General features: G+C 42.6%; 1 protein-coding gene across 1 annotated transcript in view; it reads left to right on the forward strand.

Moving 5' to 3' along the window:
• Positions 1–19,646, forward strand: part of GARS1 (glycyl-tRNA synthetase 1) — a 29,077-nt gene that overhangs the window by 2,361 nt on the left and 7,070 nt on the right. Inside the window, exons 2-13 of the mRNA XM_064445132.1 lie at positions 1,321–1,422; positions 4,363–4,465; positions 5,562–5,703; positions 6,718–6,806; positions 8,246–8,322; positions 10,070–10,215; positions 11,271–11,420; positions 12,945–13,107; positions 13,807–13,971; positions 16,461–16,573; positions 17,539–17,679; positions 19,520–19,605. Coding sequence (XP_064301202.1) covers positions 1,321–1,422; positions 4,363–4,465; positions 5,562–5,703; positions 6,718–6,806; positions 8,246–8,322; positions 10,070–10,215; positions 11,271–11,420; positions 12,945–13,107; positions 13,807–13,971; positions 16,461–16,573; positions 17,539–17,679; positions 19,520–19,605 — 1,477 coding nt within the window. The remainder of the gene's footprint in view (positions 1–1,320; positions 1,423–4,362; positions 4,466–5,561; positions 5,704–6,717; positions 6,807–8,245; positions 8,323–10,069; positions 10,216–11,270; positions 11,421–12,944; positions 13,108–13,806; positions 13,972–16,460; positions 16,574–17,538; positions 17,680–19,519; positions 19,606–19,646) is intronic.

The following is a 19,646-nucleotide window of genomic DNA, read 5'->3' on the forward strand; positions in this document are numbered from 1 at the left end:
AGTGAAACTTAAACGTTTTGGTATAACTAGTTAACAGGAAGGAAACAGCAGATTTGTTTTGTACATGTAGCCGAAGGGGTTAGGGAGCCTGACAGGATTCTTATTTTTCTTTCTTTTCTTTGTGTTTGTTTTAATGCAGTCTTTTGAGTCTTCCTCCTTTTATTAATAAAATTAGCCTTTGAAACCATTAGTCTCTGAAGCACTTTTAGCTTTCCTAATCTGATTACTGAATGGCAGTCTGTGTATTCTCTTCTCTTTGGTTTCTCAGTTGCCTATAATATTAATGTCAGAAAAGCTCAGAATTTATGAGAAAGCTGGTATTGTGGAAACGTTGTAATCTCTTTGGATTGTTCCCCCCCCCCCCCCCCCCCCCCCCCTTTGTTTAATGGCAAAGTACAAGATGCAAGAAAAATGGTGAACTTGGAGCATCCCATTCTTGGAACTTCCCACTTGAAAAGGCAGTGACATCTCTCTGCTTTCTCCTCCTGGGTCAGCTCCTTTGTCCTTCTCTAGACCTTGGTTTTGGCTGAAGAAGAGTGGACTGAAAGGAAGACTCTTAATTAATTTATTTCCAAGAGCAAGCTGGGCATGACTGCTGAGGATGGTGTTCAGAAAAGCATGCTGTTGGGTATTTAGGGGTTGAGCGCTTCTCTGGGATGAAGGGGGAGAATCATCCCCACAGGGCAAAGAGTCTTTGTGGAATCATAACAAGGTGATGTTGGTTTGACTCAGGTCAAGACCTTGGTGTAAGCCCACTGCAGGGTTTTGGTGGTCTGAAATATTTAGGCATTGGAAGGTTGTTTTTGTAGTTTTTTGTTTTGTGGTTGTTTTTTTTTTTTTACACATACAAAAAGGGAAGGAGTGGAAGGAAGAGAAGCCTTAGTACTGAGAAAGAGAGGACAAGCCTGTATTAACCATCTGAGAATCCACGTAGCTCATGCTCAAAGACAGAAAGATAGAGTTTGTGGAAATCTGCCGTGAAGTGATGACAGTTAGACTTGATGATCCTAGAGGTCTTTTCCAACCTTAATGATTTTATGATACAGGAGTATATTTACACACTGAGATCTAATAACAGGTCTGGGATTTAATCATGGTGGAGGGGGGTTTGAATTTCTGTAATGATGTCTAGTTCTGCTAACTCTCAAATGCATGTTTCTCACTTCTACCAACTGAAGCAGCCTCTTGAGACCTGCGTGGAGAGCAGGGAGGCAGGACAAACCCCTCCTTTTTGGATTGCCAGGGGAGCTGAAAGAAGGAGAGTTCTCACCTATGGCATTCAGAGAAAGAATCTGTATCTTGTGTTTTGTCCCCTTCTAGGGAGAACTGGTAAGGAAGCTGAAGGAAGAGAAAGCTCCCCAGGTGGACATAGACAGAGCTGTAGCAGAGCTCAAAGCTCGGAAGAGGGTCCTAGAAGCAAAGGTGAGTCTGGAAATTAAATTTGAGTTCCATGGTTTTGTCGGAAAAGCATTGAAATCTCTACTCGAATGGTTTTTTACAGTATTGATTTGGGCTAAACAGTCATAGCAGGATAGACTGACTCACTTCTGAAATAGTTTGCAAGTTTCCAACTAGAGGCAACTTCAATCTTCATCTGTTACGCTAATATCTGTTAGCATTAAATCACAGCGTGCAAACAAATACGCGTTCAGGTTGTTCACAATCAAAGCTGAAATTCAGCCTGTGTGTCGCTAATCTTTGCTTACTGTATAGCTCTTTTTGTGCACAGTGAGAGGACCTGCTGTTCGCTGTAGTGAGTTGCATCTTCAGATTCTTTGTGCAGTGTTCTATGCCACTCTGGGAATTTAAACATGAGTCTTTAGAAACCATTTTCTATGCCACAGTTTAAACAAAGTTTTTGGAGACATTTGAAATAGCCTATGGTTTTCCTCAGCCTTAGAGAGGGATGTATTGAAATCGTGCTCCCTTTTTAAAATGAGATTGTGCTCTGAAAAGTCTTTCTGCAAATTAAATGATGGAACTTCAAGTTTGTGTTGTCTCTAGATCAGCAAACAAGTAAAAATGCATGTCCTTATCCTGCAAGCTTCCTTCCCCTTCTCAGACTGAAACAACAGAAAGAAACTCCTGAAGCATGAAAAGAGTCAGGTGTAGAGATTCACCCAGGAAGCTGCAAGGTTCTTTCTAATTTGTATTTCATATAAAAATGGTGTAGTTGTGCTTTGGTACTCTCAAAAATAAATGAATAAATACACCATTGCTTGCAGCTAACTTACTGTGAGAATGTGAGTGTACCTGAATTGAAACCAGCTGACCCTGCTTGTCCTATAAAGTCACGTGAGATGAACACTTAGCGCTCTCTGTCCGGTCTGGCGTTATGGCTACCTGTTCACATATATTTAACCCAAGTAAAAAGATGTTATTTTTACTTACTATACAGCATAGGCCTGTGTTTTGAAACCACTGCATGAAACCTGTATTGATAGCTAGGTCATCCTGGAGTTAATAGTTTCTAAATGTTTCCCCAATTCTGTTTCCCAGCCCTCAGAAGCTTGATGCAGAGACACGTAGCAAGGCAGGTTAGGAGGGTTGGTATCCCTGTGAGCCCACCTTTCTGTTGGAAGAGTGCCGGTAGGATGCAGCGTGGAGGCGTGCTTTCCAGTTACACAATTTGTGTGGGCTGCATCCCTGTCAGTGCAAGGATGACCTTGCAAATGCAGCATCTGCCCTTGTGAGTGCAGCACTCCAATATAGCCTTTCTCTCTTGACAGTGTTTCCAGCAATGCATCGCAGTCACTTGCAACTTTTGCAGAAGGCAGCAGTGTGAATGCTCGTTAGCTTTAGCAGCTGCTGGTACAGTTTTCAAGCCCTGTGATTCCTACTTAAATAGCAGGGTGGCTCTGAATTTGAAGATTTGAACGGGGCAGAACAGTCGAGCATTTAAAATTCCTTGGCTTTATGTCCTCAAACTGTATCTTAAGTCAGTAAATGACTCTGCTCCTTTACAGGGTCTTCCTTCCCATCGAAAGCTAACACAGGCACTTTTCTGCCTTCTACTTATGAATATGTTTATGAATGTGTGCTGGATAGAAGAGACTGTTTCTTTGACTTCTGCACCATTTCATTAACTATTCTCTTTAGGTAGTAGAAGAGGAGCTTGACAGAATTCTGTACCTACTCCAGTTACTCCTGTGCTGCTGGCCATTTCTCCCTGCCAGTTCAGAATTGGGCTGTGTCACTGTTCTCCTCCTGTCCATCTCTGGGCAAACGCTGTCCTTTCTTAAAGAAACCCTGGTCATTGTGAAATGTGATTCAATGTTTTTTAGGCATAGAGTACAAAATGGATTCCCTTCCATGCTTTAAAAGTACTGTTCTGGTGCTTGCTGTCATGTGTGGTCTCTGCCTTTCTTTGACCCTTTCTGTGTCTCGTGCAAAGTTGCTCCTTGCCTTATGCTAATTCATGGGAGCAGCAGGTACAGTGCTTTTAAAATGAGACCATGTTTATTTGTCTGTAGAGATCACCCCCCCCACCCCCCCCCCCCAAAAAAAAAAAAAGTTTGAAATTATTGGTCATACAATACTTTTTGTTACCAAAAGGCTGTTCAAAATGACAGTGTTAGCCACTTAGGAGCATCTGAATTAATTTCTTTAATCTCTTGGCTTAACTCTGCTTTAATTATCAAATTGTCATTGTTGAAGAAAATCTTTCAAGTCTGTTGACTTCATTAATGGAGTTGGTTGTAAAAATTGGAGGTCTTCAGATAAAATAGCGGGTCTGCTGTAAAACATTTTCACAGAATCTAGTCAGGGCATTCAGGTACTCTGTAACTGAATTTTCTAAGCACAGGGAACCATATGTGTGAAAGCCAACATTTTGCAAATAGATATTCTTTGTACAAGTGGCTAAACCCACACCTTTGGCAGAGTGCGAGGATGATGATGTTCATAATCTTCATGGTAAAAATTCTTCCATGTGAGGAATGCTTTTTATTGAAAGCTTCATGTATACTGAGAGTTAGATGTTTGTAGTCTGAGCTAGTCACTTGAAGCTCTTTTTATAGTTGGGAGAGGAAAATGGGTCAGAAGAATTGCTTCAGAAATTGACATTTCTCTCCGCTGATAATAAAGAAAGCTGAGGATAACTAGCTCATACTTAGTTGTCTGAAAGTTAGGGTGGATGAGTCTACCTTGAGTGTCTAAAATGCTGCAGTCACAGTCGTGTTTGTAACTGAGCACTTGAATCTCAGTGTGACCATTCCTCTTTGGAAAATGAGCATGTTGGCAGGATACCTTTGCTTCAAAATGGTCTTTACAGACTTTCGACTCATAGTGGTGAATGGAGACGATTTGCCCTCCTGCCAGAAACTGGCTCTATTAACTGTTTTTGGTTTTTTTGAATTACAGGAGCTGGCCTTACAGCCCAAAGATGATATTGTGGACAGAGTTAAAATGGAAGACACCCTGAAAAGGAGGTTTTTCTATGATCAAGCCTTTTCTATTTATGGAGGTACAGAATTGAAGAAATTTACATTTTAATCCCTTTAGGCTAATGTTCTGATCTTTCTAGCTGTGTGAAATGCTGTACTCTTATGATATTATATTAATGCAACATAAATTATTTTTTTTTAAAGTTGGCTTTAAAGTGTCCTGCATGAGTCTTTAAGACTTTCAAAAGTTTCCCCCTTCCTAAAGTCTTTGCGGGGGACAACAACGCATAATTAGCCTTTTGCTTTCTGAATGCAAACGAGTGGACTTTAACATGCAAGTTCTGAGCATTACATTACAGGAGATGGTTTCTTTGCAGAGGCGTAGGGTGTTCTGGCGTTTAAGGGAATGATCAGCTTATTTCCTCATAACCATTCATCTCTATCAGCCTTCCTTGGCAAGGTAATGCTCAAAGCTACCGTGAACTTTAGAACCTGCTACCTTAATGAACTTTGTCAATGAACTTTATTGAACAGGTGAACGAATGTGTCTGTTAAATCTCTTCAGACAGCTGATTTGAGCAGCTCTGGGGGGCAGCACAGTGCCTATGTGGTTACTGCTCTTTCACCTAAAATACTAAAATAAATACTCTGGGTTGAGTTATTGGCTTTCTCTTTTTTTTTTTCCTTCATCTTTGTGCCTAAACCGGTGATTGGCAGATATGCTTCGTTGCTGACAATAACATACTGCTTTGGCACATGCATTATCACTTCTTCCATATTCAGATTCCTCCCACAAAATAATCCATTGGTGGAGGGAGTGTGGCTTTTACAGTTGTTGGTTGCAGGTGTTTATCAGTTTCAGCTTCTACCACTACCTGATGACCCAGTGCACTCTGCAACTGAACTGTGTTGGTTAGTGTGCAGGGAAATGTCTGTCTAGGTGCTTAATGGAGTTTACTTTCAGCCTTTATGCCGTGGGTCTTTATGTAAAAGGCTGGCTACAGTGGGACACTTTCCATATTCTGTTTAAAGAAGCTGGTGCTTCATGCTCAGAAAAGTACTTCAGGCTTAAACCAACTGGTGGAAACACTGAGGAGGGAGGACATTTCCTCCAAACAATGCAAGTTCATACAATCTCGCACCTACCACAGTTTTTTTACCTTTTTCTCTTTGCAGGTGTCAGTGGTCTGTATGACTTCGGGCCTGTTGGGTGTGCTTTGAAGAACAACATCATCCAGGCATGGAGACAGCACTTTATTCAGGAAGAGCAAATCCTGGAGATTGACTGTACCATGCTCACACCAGAGCCAGTTCTGAAGTAAATATGGGTCTTTTCTTCTGCAGCATGTAATTTCTGGTCATTGTTGCTTTTTACAGTCTTCTGTAAAATTACCCACAGGGATCTTGAGACTGGGTCACCCAATTTCATACCCCATTGCAGAGCAAAATAATTAGATACCAGTGCACAGGTCAGTGTGAGAAGCTGTTGTTCCATAAATCAGGGAGAGCAGTGGGACTTGTGCCTGAGAGTCTAATATCTTAATGTCTCCTAGCAATCCCATTAAGTAAGAAATTGCCATTATTCCTTTTTCTAAAGATCAAGAAGACAAGAAGAAGGATTAGGTGACTTGCCTAAATCTGGGACACCTGGGTTGTAATTTAGGACAGTGGCCAGGTTGCTTGACCATCCTTCCCTTCTCTGTGGAGGGATGGCAATACGCAGTGTGTTAATTGAGCTCTGAATGCAAATGATGCCTCTGTAGCCCTGGGGATTGAAGCCCTCTTTTTATCCACAGACCAGGTAGAGGGACCGTCTTCCAGGGTGAGAGCATAGTTCAGACTCTGGACCCTTTCACCTCCACGTATCTCTGCTAAGACTACCAAGGTTTGCTAAATATGTCAGGAGCTTTTGGAATGAGAGTCTGAGCTGAGTCAACTGCGTTACTCTTTTTGGGTCACGGTGTAATGGGCAGTGGCTTTTGTGGATCACTGGTGTAAAATAGTGGGAATCTGTCTACCTGAACTACTGGTTGTTCCTCACAGCTGCATCTATGTCTTGCTTCAATCACGGTGCAGTTCCTAAAGGCACTAAATGTTGTCATAGTGACACATTTTATGATTTAGATGTATTGATACTTTCTCACAGATCGGATTTTCTGTGGGATGGTACTGCTTGATATGAATCTATAATCAGAAGCAAGAGTGAGCCTACAGGTTGGGTGCATAGTTTGAAGGAGTTGTCTTTGATAATGGTCTGTCCACTGGGATCACACAGTACCCGGGGCTGCCCGGTGGCAGCTTTCATGTTCCTTTTTTGTATCATCTTTTCTAGGACTTCTGGCCATGTAGACAAGTTTGCTGACTTCATGGTGAAAGATGTGAAAAATGGGGAATGTTTTCGTGCTGATCATCTCTTAAAAGGTTTGGTTTTGTTCCAAGGCTAGGTGGGCTCGGGGATTTCTTGCAGGGGTACAAACATGGGAAGAGAGTACCTTTCTCAAGGAAGGCCAGTTGGTGTAGCCAGGCTTTCATACTTGTGTTTGTATTTCATTAATCATACCACACCTATGATCCCATAAGTTCTCAGTTCCACCCAAATGTTGTGTTAGTGTCTCAAACGAGGTACGGGATCTCTAGTAAAAACATAGTGGGGCCACTCTTTATAAAATCCTGTGTCATCAGACCATAGAAGATGACTGTGTTGTCTAAGCTGAGGGCTCCCTGCGTAACAAGGTTCCTGTTCTCTACCGTGTTCTGGTCTTAGTTTTCTTGAGGTTCAGTTGCTTTTTGTTCAGAACCGAGAAAGGATTTAATGGTGATATAAGGGGACAGAGCATGCTTTCCCTATGCAAAGGTCAGTTACGTGGCAGCTGCTGACTTTTGCATGCCTTAGAACTCTGCTGGCTTTTGGGAATGCTAAATAGACTTCAGGCATTTCTTAGGTTTGCAAAGTCCTCACGCTTCTTTCTGGTTATTGATTAAAATTTGTTATAAAGAAAAAAAACAGACCAAAAAAATCACATGAAGGAGTCTTAGAAATAAGAAGCCTATTTGAAAACTTTTTCATGTACAGCTCTATTGTGAAAGGAAGGATTGTTCCACTCTAGGCTTAAGTGGGTTGTGCTCCCTAGTTTTCTAGCCTTTTCCTTGGAAGTTGAGTACATAGAACAATCTATATAGGCTTTAAAGCTGTTTTCATAATACTCAGAAGTTTTGTTTTATTACAAAACCCCAAAAGAAGCCCATCTAACCTCTGCCTACTTTGCACACTGAACAGCACCATATACAAGAATGTCCCTTTCTCTTCTGCAGCCCATCACTGGTGAACAGCCACCTGCTGTCACTGCCGCTAAAAACTCAGATTGCTTTTTTCAAATGAGAGTGGGAAGCCTTGGCATCATTGTCTGCCTTTGTATCTCGTGGAGGATGTTGTGCTCTAAAGTGGAATGCAGTCTAACCCTACTGTACCAAGTCAGTACGTGCCTCTGAGTGCATTTGGATAAAATTAGCCTTGCTGGCTCAGGATCAGACGTTGCTTTTAATTTCCAGTTTGTATAGAAAGCAAATGAAGAGAAAGGGACTCCAAAGCCATTGCTTAGATTTAGAGGAATGAGTATTGGAAAGAAATTAGATGAGGACCTGTTGTTCACCCTGTGGCCCACCAGAAGAGTTAACTGGAGTGGCTCCTCAGCTGTAGATCAGCATGGTGCTTATGACATGAGTGGAATTACTCTGGCTACTATTAAGCAACTGGTGGATATATGCTCATCCTGGAGGATCCTCCTGATTTATCTAGCTTTTGGCTGCGGTCAGTGATGGGGTTGCAGTATAAACTCACTACATACTTTTCTTGCTTACAGCTCACCTGCAAAAGCTTATGTCTGACAAAAAGTGCACAGCAGAGAAAAAGGCAGAAATGGAAAATGTTCTAACGCAGGTGGGTGCCTGCATGGGGAGGCGAATGCTTCAGGAATGCGTGTGTAACAGAGGGAAGTGCGATGCGCTGAGTCCGAAGGCAGTGTCCCTTCTGTGTCTCTGAAGATGCTCAGAAGTCTTTACCTCAGAGATACTTGTAGGCTGTACATGCTCCTAAATACTGAAAGCTTACTGCCTAACAAACACTGCAAACTTGCTGGTTAATCGCATCTCCCTCCTATTGTGATTTTGGAGAGTTATTGCTATTGTATTAGTCTCTTGAATGTTGGATTGTTAGGGCTGGAGCTTTGTCCTTGGAGCTGGTCCGCTCTGTTCCACTTCACACCCTGGCAAAAAGCCTATTTACCTTTGTAAATCCCTTATTGTGGGATTATGATACAAAGGAACAGAGATGGTTGAGAAGTTTTGTCAGGGTTTTTCCTGAATCAGCTTAGCACTGAATTGGTGTGTTTTAAAGTTGTCTTGACTTTGAAACACTTGAGATTCATTCCTCTGTCTCTAGCACCCTGCACAGATTCTTCCTGTGTTTACTGTGAGAATAGCTGGTGTACCAGGCTGACGTTCCTGAGCAGCTGTACAGACATTTGCCTTTATTTTTTATTATTTGTTTTTCTTACTTTGTTTTTCATGTTTTCTGTTCTCATGACTTCAAAGATAAATGCTTCCAGAGCCATGCATAGAATAAATATTTCTTTCCAGAAAGAGCAAGCTTTTTTTTCAGTGTATCACTGAGCAGCTGTCATTAGGTTTTCCACACTACAACATCGAACTTCGACCATCCTTTAGGGGAATCCCTTTATTAATGAACTCTTTTGATGTCCTGTCTTGAATTTTCTCCAATACATGAAGGATCATGACAATTAATGGCAGAAGCAGCATATCTGATTTTAAACTTGAGTGTTAAGCCATTGCTGTACTGTTCAGTTTAGATCCTTTATGGTACTTAAGTCTAGAAACTACATTTAAACGTGCATTTGCAAAAGGCTAGTGCATAAATGCACAAAAATTGGCAGAAATTGCGGGTTTTGTGCGTTTAGGTTGCAGTTAGATCTGTGGTTCTACTACTGCTTGATTCCCATCTTCCAGAGAAAGAGGAAGGTAAAGCCCTGTAAGGGGCCGACTTATCCCACCTGTGAAAGTGTGCAGTCATTACCAAATTGTTTTCAGAGCAAATGGAAAGTCTTCCACCAAGAATCCCTGTGCTGCAGGTTTGTTCTAATTAACTAAAATGCAGGACAGCTCTAAAAGAGAGCATCTAATGCATAGCTGGAATATTGTGTTTCCTGCAGCAGAAGAAAGAGAAATGAATGCAAAGCACTGCAGAAACTTCAGCTTTTCTCTTTGTCTCATTGCTGTATTTTTTTTCCTCCCCGACACGCTGCTCCCCGTGTTTTAGCTGAAACTGTTCAAAAGAAGCTACTGGTGGGTGGTGATGCAGTCCCAATGACTTTTCTTCTGCTTCACACCCACTCTTATGCTCAGTGCTTGCATTTCTAGCTAGACTTCAGACTTTCTGTGGTGTGACTGAGTGGTGGACCTGTGTTACTAAAATGGGTTTGCAGATGTGCAGCGTATTCTTCTATCATTGGTTCAAACCTTAGCTTGCTTGACCATTTAGTTTAAAAGGGAATATTTTGGGCAGGTGATTCAGAGCTGTGGATCATGCTCAGTAGAAGATGAAAAGGAATTAATTCATTCTTGTTACCTCATCTGGTAATAAAAATAATTCTCCTGTGTTTTAATATTAGTTGGACAACTACGGCCAACAAGAACTTGCAGATCTCTTTGTGAACTACAACGTGAAATCACCTATCACTGGGAATGACCTGTCTCCTCCTGTTTCTTTCAATCTGATGTTCAGGACCTCCATTGGGCCCGGAGGGAACATGCCTGGGTAGGTACTAATCTCATTCTGCTTACGCTCTCCCTTCTTCATATTCTGTATTGCTTGGAATAAAAATAAAGTCTCAGAAGGATTGAAATATGCAATTTCTTCTTGAGTAGCCTTCCCATGCCTTTCAGTTCCAGCCTTCTCTGGCATTGTACTCTTGGTGAAAGGTAGGAGAAACGAGGAGCTGTTGCAGAATCTCAGAAATATTTGAAGCAGCAGCCTATGTGGATCACAGCTCTCCCCTTGTTGGTTGGAATTGTTTCCATAAAGCCGGTTAATGCTGGGTTCCCAGTCGTCAGCAACTTCATGGCTATAGAGAGCAAGCTTCGGTGTACCTGCTTCGGGATGAAGTTACTCAGCAGGGTGATCCAGTGGTAGCATCATTTACTAGGTGTGTGAGTTAGTTTGTGAGGATGTGGAGGCTATTGTCTTGAGTTGGTGTCTCCAAAACTGAAACTAAAACCCCTACTGAAGAGTGGCGAACACAATTCCTGCACATGTTCTGAGATGGGGTCAGAGATACATGTCGTATGTGTTCTCCAGTGCAGCACGTGAAATAGTCTGTGCAGGTGGTATTCTCTGGGGAGGTCTCAAATCACTGAAGGGGTTGTAAGGGCCTTACGCTAAAGCCACTTCACAGTTCGTGTAACAGCATGGCTTGCCAGCAAAATCCTCACTTGTAAGTAGCCTGGTACAGCTCAGGCCTATGTAGGAAAGGCAAGGAGGGAATCCTCTGACCTCCCTGATGTAACTGGCCACCGTACTTCATTCAGACATCTCTTTCTTTTCAAGGGCATCCAAGTCATCTAGTTTACTTTTGGGGGTAAGTACAAGTGCTGTGTTTGGGCTGCAGCTGATAATTGTTTGGGGTTTTCCCCTCAGTCTGTTGGTTCATTATTTTGTGTCCTGGAGTTAAAAGACTCAAAAGAAAAGTACCACAGTTAAGTTTTGTAGTAACTGTTTTTTTTTTTTTCTTTTCTCACTTCTTCCCCCTCTCCCCCCCCCCCCCCCACCCCGTTCTATCTTCCTGAATTTTCCTTTCCCCCATCTCCTTTCAGCTATCTGAGGCCAGAAACTGCACAGGGAATATTCCTCAACTTCAAACGCCTGCTGGAGTTTAACCAAGGCAAACTGCCTTTTGCTGCTGCCCAGATTGGAAATTCCTTCAGAAATGAAATCTCACCCCGCTCCGGCCTTATCAGAGTGAGGTACCGCAGATTTCCTCTTTCAGCAGAAGGGTGCCTGGAGCAGGTAGCAACTCACTTTGTTCCAGTGTTTGCACAGGATTGTTTCACACTAGTGCTTTCTTCCAGAGGACACCTGATAATGTGTTAGTGAGTCTCAGGGTTCATGGGCAAAGTACTCGTTTAGTTAAGGATCTCTGAAATAGCTGTTGTGTTAGAAACACCTAGGTTAAACTCAGTTTTACTAACAAAATTTGGCTTTCATCATAATCTAAATGAATCATATTAAAGGTAGCTGTGTTCTCTACAGAACGTGCAGCTTTGCTTGTTCAATTATGTTCCTGCCATTTACTTGAAAACTGAAATCTGGGATCAAAACGTGATGGACCCTGCAGCAGTATTTCCTTGTCTCACTTCTGCAGATTCTGCCATTCTGCAGCTTACTACAGAGAGGAAGTTGGGAGATAACCTGACTCGGGATGTGTGTGTGTCCCAAAATCAGTCAAGCAGGAAAGCTCAGGGTTATCGATAATTACTTTCAAAGCTTTCTGTCTCAGGATAGAAGTGATTATTGCACTTCATTAAGGACCGTATCTGTATTTTAACTGAACTATTCTGAACAGAAGTCTCTTCCATGTAATTTGGAACAAGAGCTCCCATGCACAGCCAGTGTGGTTCTGTCGTACGCACAGGCAGTATGCGTTGTAAACTTGGTAATTGCTTAATATGGTGCCATAAATGTCACCGAGGCAGTGGCGTCATTAGCACTAAGGGAACTCTCTGGAGTTTTCCTAGTGCTCCTGTTCTCTCTTTCACATCTGGAAACGAGAACTTTTCTCATTGAAATGCATTTTCAGTCAAATATAAATTATACACTTGTGGCATGTTTATTGGAGACTGTGTTATTATGCTATCACACCAAATTACCTCCTGATGCCTGTGATTTAAGGTTAATGATTACCTAGAGCTTTTTAAAGGGTCTTGATAATAAGCTAATTCAATGTGAACTGATTTCAAGCAAGAAGGCTGAGAATCAATGGATGAGTATGGACGTATTAAAGACAAGTTCTTAAAACAGAATGTGCACCATTGCTGAAGTAGCGGTATCATTATCTTCAAGAAATTATCACCTCACCTGGCTGTTTTGGGCACCTCTAATATGAGTTCAGGCTACTGAATTCATCAGTGGATTAGTCTTCACTGACCCTGTAGGAAATGTTTACTTCTAATACGGGCATCGTAGCAGTCTGGAAAAACTCCAGAGAACTTCTGGAAGAATTTTTAAAGGTGGTGCGCTCTGCTCTGAATCACAGTGGTGATGACCATGGCCTGGAGATCTTTAGATGAATTTGTAGGAAGTTTTATTAGGAATCTGAAGATGAAACAAAATCCAGTGTCAAGACTGGTTTGTGTTCCAGTCTATACATTGTCTTGGCTCTCACAAACTACTGACTTGCTTGTGAAAGGCTAAAGTGTAATCATTTATTAGAGGGGCCGTGGCTAACACATAAAATATTCAATACACGTGGTTGGTTGTGTTTCCGTTAGGGAATTCACCATGGCAGAAATAGAGCACTTTGTGGATCCCAGTGAGAAAAATCACCCCAAGTTTCAGAATGTGGCAGATCTCAACATCCTCCTGTACTCTTCCAAGGCCCAGGTCAGCGGGCAGTCTGCCCACATAATGCGGCTGGGAGATGCTGTCCAACAGGTAATGTTCCTCTCGCAAGCACATGGAGCTTGCTCTTTTGAATGTTGTTCTCAAGGCTAAATGACAAACTGTTGTGTTGGTGCCAGCTGGGGTTTGCTCCCAGATTTAAGAGTCAGTTCTCTTCAGTGTGACTGAGATCCAAGCCTGGCCCTTGTTATCAGTTAATGAAAGGCTGCAGCTGGTGTTGGGGTAGTGGTTAGAGGTTAAGCTTCACACTTAGCTAATGGGACAGGAGTGGTAAGGAATAGTAATACCTGCCAAAAGCTCAGCAGTGACTGGGAATCTAATACTCAGCTGCTGACCCTGTCAGTATATGGGAACACCCTCCGCCGTTGTATTGCAGCTGTGAGGTCCTGAGCCATAACTGCAGTTCCCATGCACTGTGGTAATACCAGTGACTGCACTGTTGGATACAGCAGGGTATTTTCAAGTAGGTGATCTTCAGAGACAGTTAGCGATGTGTCCTAGAGCAGTAATAACTTACTGTTTTGTTCAGATGGAGATACTGCCAGTGGCACTAGGTGAATTTGAAAAGATGTAATAGTTTCTGGGGAGACATAGTGCTTTGTCACAGGCAGCTGTGAGAGGTTCTCTCTGTAATGTGTCAGGTTGTCTGCAGAAGTACAACAAATCATGACTTTGCTTACTTAGGAATTAATGTCTATGTGGTTTTTTTCTTCCTGCTTTTTCCCTTTCCAGGGTGTGATCAATAACTCCGTTCTCGGTTACTTCATTGGCAGAATCTACCTCTTCCTTACAAAGGTCGGTGTATCCCCAGAGAAGCTGCGCTTCCGACAGCATATGGAGAATGAGATGGCTCATTATGCCTGTGACTGCTGGGACGCAGAGTCCAAAACATCGTATGTAAGTGTCAAAGTGAAATAGCAAGCGGCATTCCCTATCAGATCTGCTGATAATGTGGGATGGGGCTCTGTTTTATTTCTTGGTTTTTAAAACGGGGGCTATGAGTGATGTTTCTGTCCAGCCCCTCGTTGGTATGAACATGCTTACTGCAGTGGATATACTCTGACTCCAGGACTAAGGGGACAGGTCAGCTCCCTGCAGTGGGCTTGCACAAAGTTTATGGGCTCTTCATGGTTGGCTGTAGGTCCATGCTTTAGACTCCTTTGGTAGAGCCTGAAATGCCTGTGGACATTGCGCTGATCAAATTTCATCTGAAATTAAAGGAAATGTCCCGGTGCTTTCTAAAGACTATAATGGCTGTAACAGCAGTGGGGAAGGATTTGTTTTGCTGGAGGCATTATTCCAGGGCAGATTCCTTCATGCTACAATGCTTGTTCTTCCTTTCCTACTTCCAAGCTGTAAGAAATGAGAGTTCACTCCTGCCAGTTCAGACGGCTGGTGCTGGGAGGAAAATTTCCCAAGGTTTTTTTTGTCTTCCTGCTGAGTCACTAAGAGCTTTTCAGTTCAGGCAGGCCTTGTTGGGTGCTCTGTTTTTCTCTTGTATTGTTGGCTAGATTTAAAAAAAAGTGTCTTTTTTTCTTTCAGGTAAACCAGCAGTAAGTAATTAGGGGCAAGGCTCTTTGACTCATTTTAGATTCTCTTGGAGAGCTTTCAGCCTCTTCAGTTAAGTCTCAGCCAAGTGTATCAGTTGGAATGATAGATTCAAAAGAAATGTATTAGAAGGCATAGTAACTAGACTGTATTGATTATGAAGTCATTCCTTCTTTAAGGGTACAGAATCTACTTTTTAGGTCAAACCTGAGTCTTTAAAAAACTATTTCATTATTTTTCCCCTCGTGTAATGAAGCACATGTTCTTCTGCCTGGTTACCCTTTCCAAGGAGTCTAGGGTATAGGCAGATTCCTGAAAATACCTGGAGAACTCTGTGTGGTCTAGTTTCAATAAAGGACTGAAAGATTGAAGGGATTTTGCTGAGGTCTGTGGGCTCAGCTTGTGCCGTCGCGGTGAGCCTTATATGGGTAGACCCCGTCCATGGTCCTGACCAGTTTGGCAGCCAAACTGGTAGCGTGCTCAGCCCAAAGGCATCCACACAGGGAATGGGGTCAAGGCTTCAGATGGTTCAGACAGCCTTATTTATGGCCAGGGAGAACCTCCTGCAACCTAGGGCTGAGGAGGTTGTGTGTGCGTGCTTGGTGGTATTTGTCCATGTGGGTTTTTTGGATTGGGTTCTTTTATTTTTTCTTTCTTTCCCCTCTCTCTTTTCTTTTAAGGAGCTGAAACAGGCCTATCACTAGTGATGTTTCGTTACAGCTAGTTAAGGCAATAATAGCCAGTAAAATTCCACCAAACTTAAGATGAGAAAAAAAAATCCTGCAGCTTGGATGAGTGATTTGTCTTCATATAGAAAAGATCTGTAGAAATGATTTAAGAAATGGCTTCCTCTGAATGTAGAAGCTGACTTCCACTTCGCAGCCTCTCTTCCCAGCTAAGCCAAAACAGGCTGGACATATGTGAGTCACACCACGTAAATAAGATTAAGAAACTTTGCAAGCCTTGTCATGGATCAGGACAACACTCACAGAGCAGTATGTCCAGCAGCCTAACCCAGAGGTGAAGACAGCCTTCTGAGAAGCAGCTGTAGTACTGTACTGGTTTAATTCATGTAAAATTTCCCCAAGGTGTTCTGGAACACCATGGTCTTTCCAGCACAGGGATTTCTTCTGTTCATGTACCTTTCCTGACACCCTGCTGTGTCACTGCAGTCTGGAAAACTACCCAGCCTCTGGCTGCCTGTATGTCCGGCTGATGTGACAGAGTGAACGGAAAGCAGCTGATGTGGCTTTTCTTATATGGAATTGTATTTTAGAAAATCCAGGTGGGGTTTGTACTTGCTGCAAGTGCTGGAAGGCTTCATCAGTTCCATGTGCATGAATGGTGTTTTGAGATTCCTCCTTGCTGAAATGTTGAAAGAAGCGCTTCCCTTGCATATGATCTGTGTCTTACCACCTTGTAAGCCAGGCTTTTGGCTATTTCTGTGCAGCTGGTGCCTGCTGTCTGTTCTATCCTTGTGGAGCAATAAAGCCCTGAAGGCATGATGTCTTTGTGTGCCTATAGCATGTGAGTGATAGGACTGTGTGCTCCGGCCCCAGCCCCAAGCTATTGGCACAGTGCTGTGTTCTGCCAGGCCACGTGGAAAACCTGGCCTTGAACACAGGCCCTGGTTAGATAACTGATCACTTCCTCTGGAAACAAATGGAATCATTCAAATGAAGGAGCAACTAGTGAGTGAGGGCTGCTTATTGTGACAGAGCTAATTACATAGAAAAACAGGCATGGGAGCAGGGAGAGCTTAAGGGTGAATAAACATATTTGATGGTTAAGTGGACAAAAAAGTGAGTTGGTAAAAGCTTCCACTTTTGTTTTTTCAGGGTTGGATTGAGATCGTTGGCTGTGCTGATCGTTCCTGCTATGACCTCTCCTGCCATGCCCGCGCCACCAAAGTTCCTCTTATAGCTGAGAAGCCTCTCAAAGAACCTATATCCTTTCAGAATAGACCAGATTCTCTTGAAGTGAAAAGTGATTTGAAAGTGAGATGTCCTGGAGAGCTGTGCAGCTCTATTTTAAGTTATATCAGTAAATTTAACAGGGAAACCTAGAGCTACAGACCACCATGACTTTGGGAAGTCATGAGCATGTGGGTGACTGTACTCAAGTGAACAAAGGGGATTTACTCTTGTGCTTGGTTTTTTCTAGCTTAATGCTAGACTCTGTTTTGACTGTGAAGCATGGTTTAAATGTGATTGTGGGTTACTATCCCAGGTTAGTCCATGACATTCCATGGATCTGCTGCTAACTGTACTTGTAAAAAAAAAAAAAAAAAAAAAAAAAAAGAAAAAAGTTGTATTCACCAAGATGATCAGAGGACTGGGAAGCTGCCATATGAGGGTAGGCTGGGAGAGCTGGGTTTGTTCAGCCTTGAGAAAAGGAGGCTCAGAGGGGATCTCATCACCGTGTACCAGTACTTAAGGGGCAGCTACAAAGAAGGTGGTGGCTCCCTTTTCCCACAGAGTCCCATGGAGAGGGCAAGGGGGGATGGACACAAGTTGCTCTTGGGGAGATTCCGATTGGACATGAGAGGGAAATTCTTCACATTGAGGACAGTCACCATTGGAATAATCTCCCCAGGGAAGTGGTTGACTCGGCCACGTTGGACACCTTTAAGAGTTTTCTGGACAGGGTGCGGGGCCATCTTGTCTAGACTGCGCTTTTCCCAGAAAGGTTGGACTAGTTGATCCCTGAGGTCCCTTCCAGCCTGGGATTCTGTGAAAATTTGTGACTTTCTGCCCTTCAGTACTTTTATTGTCCCTTTCCTCTCTTGGAGGCAAGTTCCTTAATCCAGCAGCAGAGGAGATTTCTTTGTGTCATGCAGCAATTAGCTTTGACGTAGCAAAAGAGTTAGGCCCTGCTTTCTGTCATCTCAAACTCCTTAACTGCCTCGTACAGAACAGTCAACATTGTTCAGTTTGAGGCAAATAAGGGAGCCATTGGCAAAGCTTATAAGAAGGATGCAAAGGTGGTGATGGAATACCTTTCCATGTGTGATGAGTGTTACATCACTGAGATGGAGCAGCTGCTCAACGAGAAAGGGTGAGCTGGCTCTGTGTGTGTGGTGGCCTCTGACACCTCTGAGGAAGGTTCCCAAAGTGCTGCTGGATTAATTTGAGCCACCTGAAACAAACTTCCTCATGAGAGTAGGCTGAGTGGGTCATCAGTTTTGGTGCTGTCCCTTCTACCAAGTCGTTGCTGGTCATCCATCTACATATCTCTTGATATACGCATGTAAATGCATAACCATGGTATTCAAATATTTGTTCATTTGTGTGGGAATGAGCTGCTGGCTTTAGTAGGGTCATCCTGTAAGAGAGACACCTCAGTGAATTGGGAAGTGTTTACCAGCTTCCCTGCTCTGGTTTGAGAGTTGACCAGAGCTGGCAGATGGTTTTGAACTTAATTTTAAAGTTAATCAAATAATTCAGTGGGTAATGGAACAAAACAGTTAAATGAGAACCAAAACCTGTGTGAGTGTCCTCCAATGCTTAGTGATATACTTCAGGACCTGTTACAGCTTTTGACTTATCGGGGCAGTGATTTATGTTTTCCTTCGACCTGTCTGCCTGTGTTCCTAACACATGCAGGAATTGGAAATATGAGAGATCTCTGCAGTTGTCAAATTTGGCTGAAGCAGGCCAACAGCTGTGTATGTTATGAGAAGGCTAATGGTGCAATAATAAAAAAAAAAGTTTATTTCCTGCTTGGAATGGTACAAGGTGTAGGATCAATGGATACATTCCAGAATGGCAACGTTCACACCTTTTTGTTTTGTCTGTCTTTTTTTTCCCCCCTCAGCTAAGATTTATTTCTTTTACATTTCTGTGGATGTGAAAGTGTAAAATAAACAGGAGCACTCAAAATGGGGAGAGAAACTATGGCAGAATGTGGTGATGTGTGTGCATGTCAAAGCCAGCAGAAACTGAACTTAGTTCATCCAGAATCCCACTGAAATTATTTAATAGTTGAGTAATAAGCAGTATCCCAGGTTTGAATTGATAGTGGACTGCAAATCGTGACTGTGTTTAAACTCAGCATCCAGCTGTAGCTGCATTCAGAGCAAAGCCTTTGTAAACTTGAGCATGTTTGGTTTCGGGTCCAAATTCAGGTGAATAGCACAGACTTTTCATAAATGTGTTGGGTTTTTTACTACGCTGATCTGAATGCTCCAGCCGGGAGGGTGGCATTGCTGAGCACATGTCAGTCCGTTAAACCCTCCTTTCATATGACCATGGTTGTATAAATCCGTGATGTGAAGCCCTCAGATTTACAGCAGCAGGTTTCTGTTAGGATGCATAATAATAAAATTTGCTTCTTGTAAGCAGGATAGGTCGATACAGCGTAAGTTCTCCATGGCAAGCAGTGTGTGCTAGTTGCAAGCTAGCGAGGAGCAAGAGAAAGGAGTTAGAAGACCATGATATCAACAGCTTGAGAAATAAGCAATGAAATAACTGCTGTGTCCTCCCCTTTGTTTAGTATCCGTGAAAACGCACAGTACCTTCTGCGAGAACTGAGTTTTCATGAGAAGTCCATGCACTCGGCAAGCTGTACAGTGCAGCAAGTGTCTGTTTTGTGTGCCTCTGTTTTCTTCTTTCGGTGTATATGCTTCGCTCTTCCACTTCCCAGCTGAGTTTGCTTCAGGCTGTTAACCACAACTAAGTTCACTGTGATTATGAAAATGGTTGCTTTTAATGTAGATGTAGTAATTTTATTATTAATGTAAATTTCTCTTAAGGAGTATGCCACGTTTCTTTGATCTCTGGGATTTGCCCTGGCTTTTATTGTCCCGCTCTTAGAGTCAACAAACCAATGCAATTAAGGAAATATAACTTGTTTATTTATTGCTGTAGCTTTTAAGAGATGACTTTTTCCTTTGCAGGGAATTCACTGTTGAAACTGAAGGGAAAACTTTTCAACTAACAAAGGACATGGTTACTGTGAAGAGATTTCAGAAAACATTACATGGTAAATTTGTATCTTTGTTGTTTGACTCTCAGAAATAAGAG

This window comes from Phalacrocorax carbo, chromosome 2 (assembly GCF_963921805.1).
Source record: "Phalacrocorax carbo chromosome 2, bPhaCar2.1, whole genome shotgun sequence".
NCBI classification, from domain to species: domain Eukaryota; kingdom Metazoa; phylum Chordata; class Aves; order Suliformes; family Phalacrocoracidae; genus Phalacrocorax; species Phalacrocorax carbo.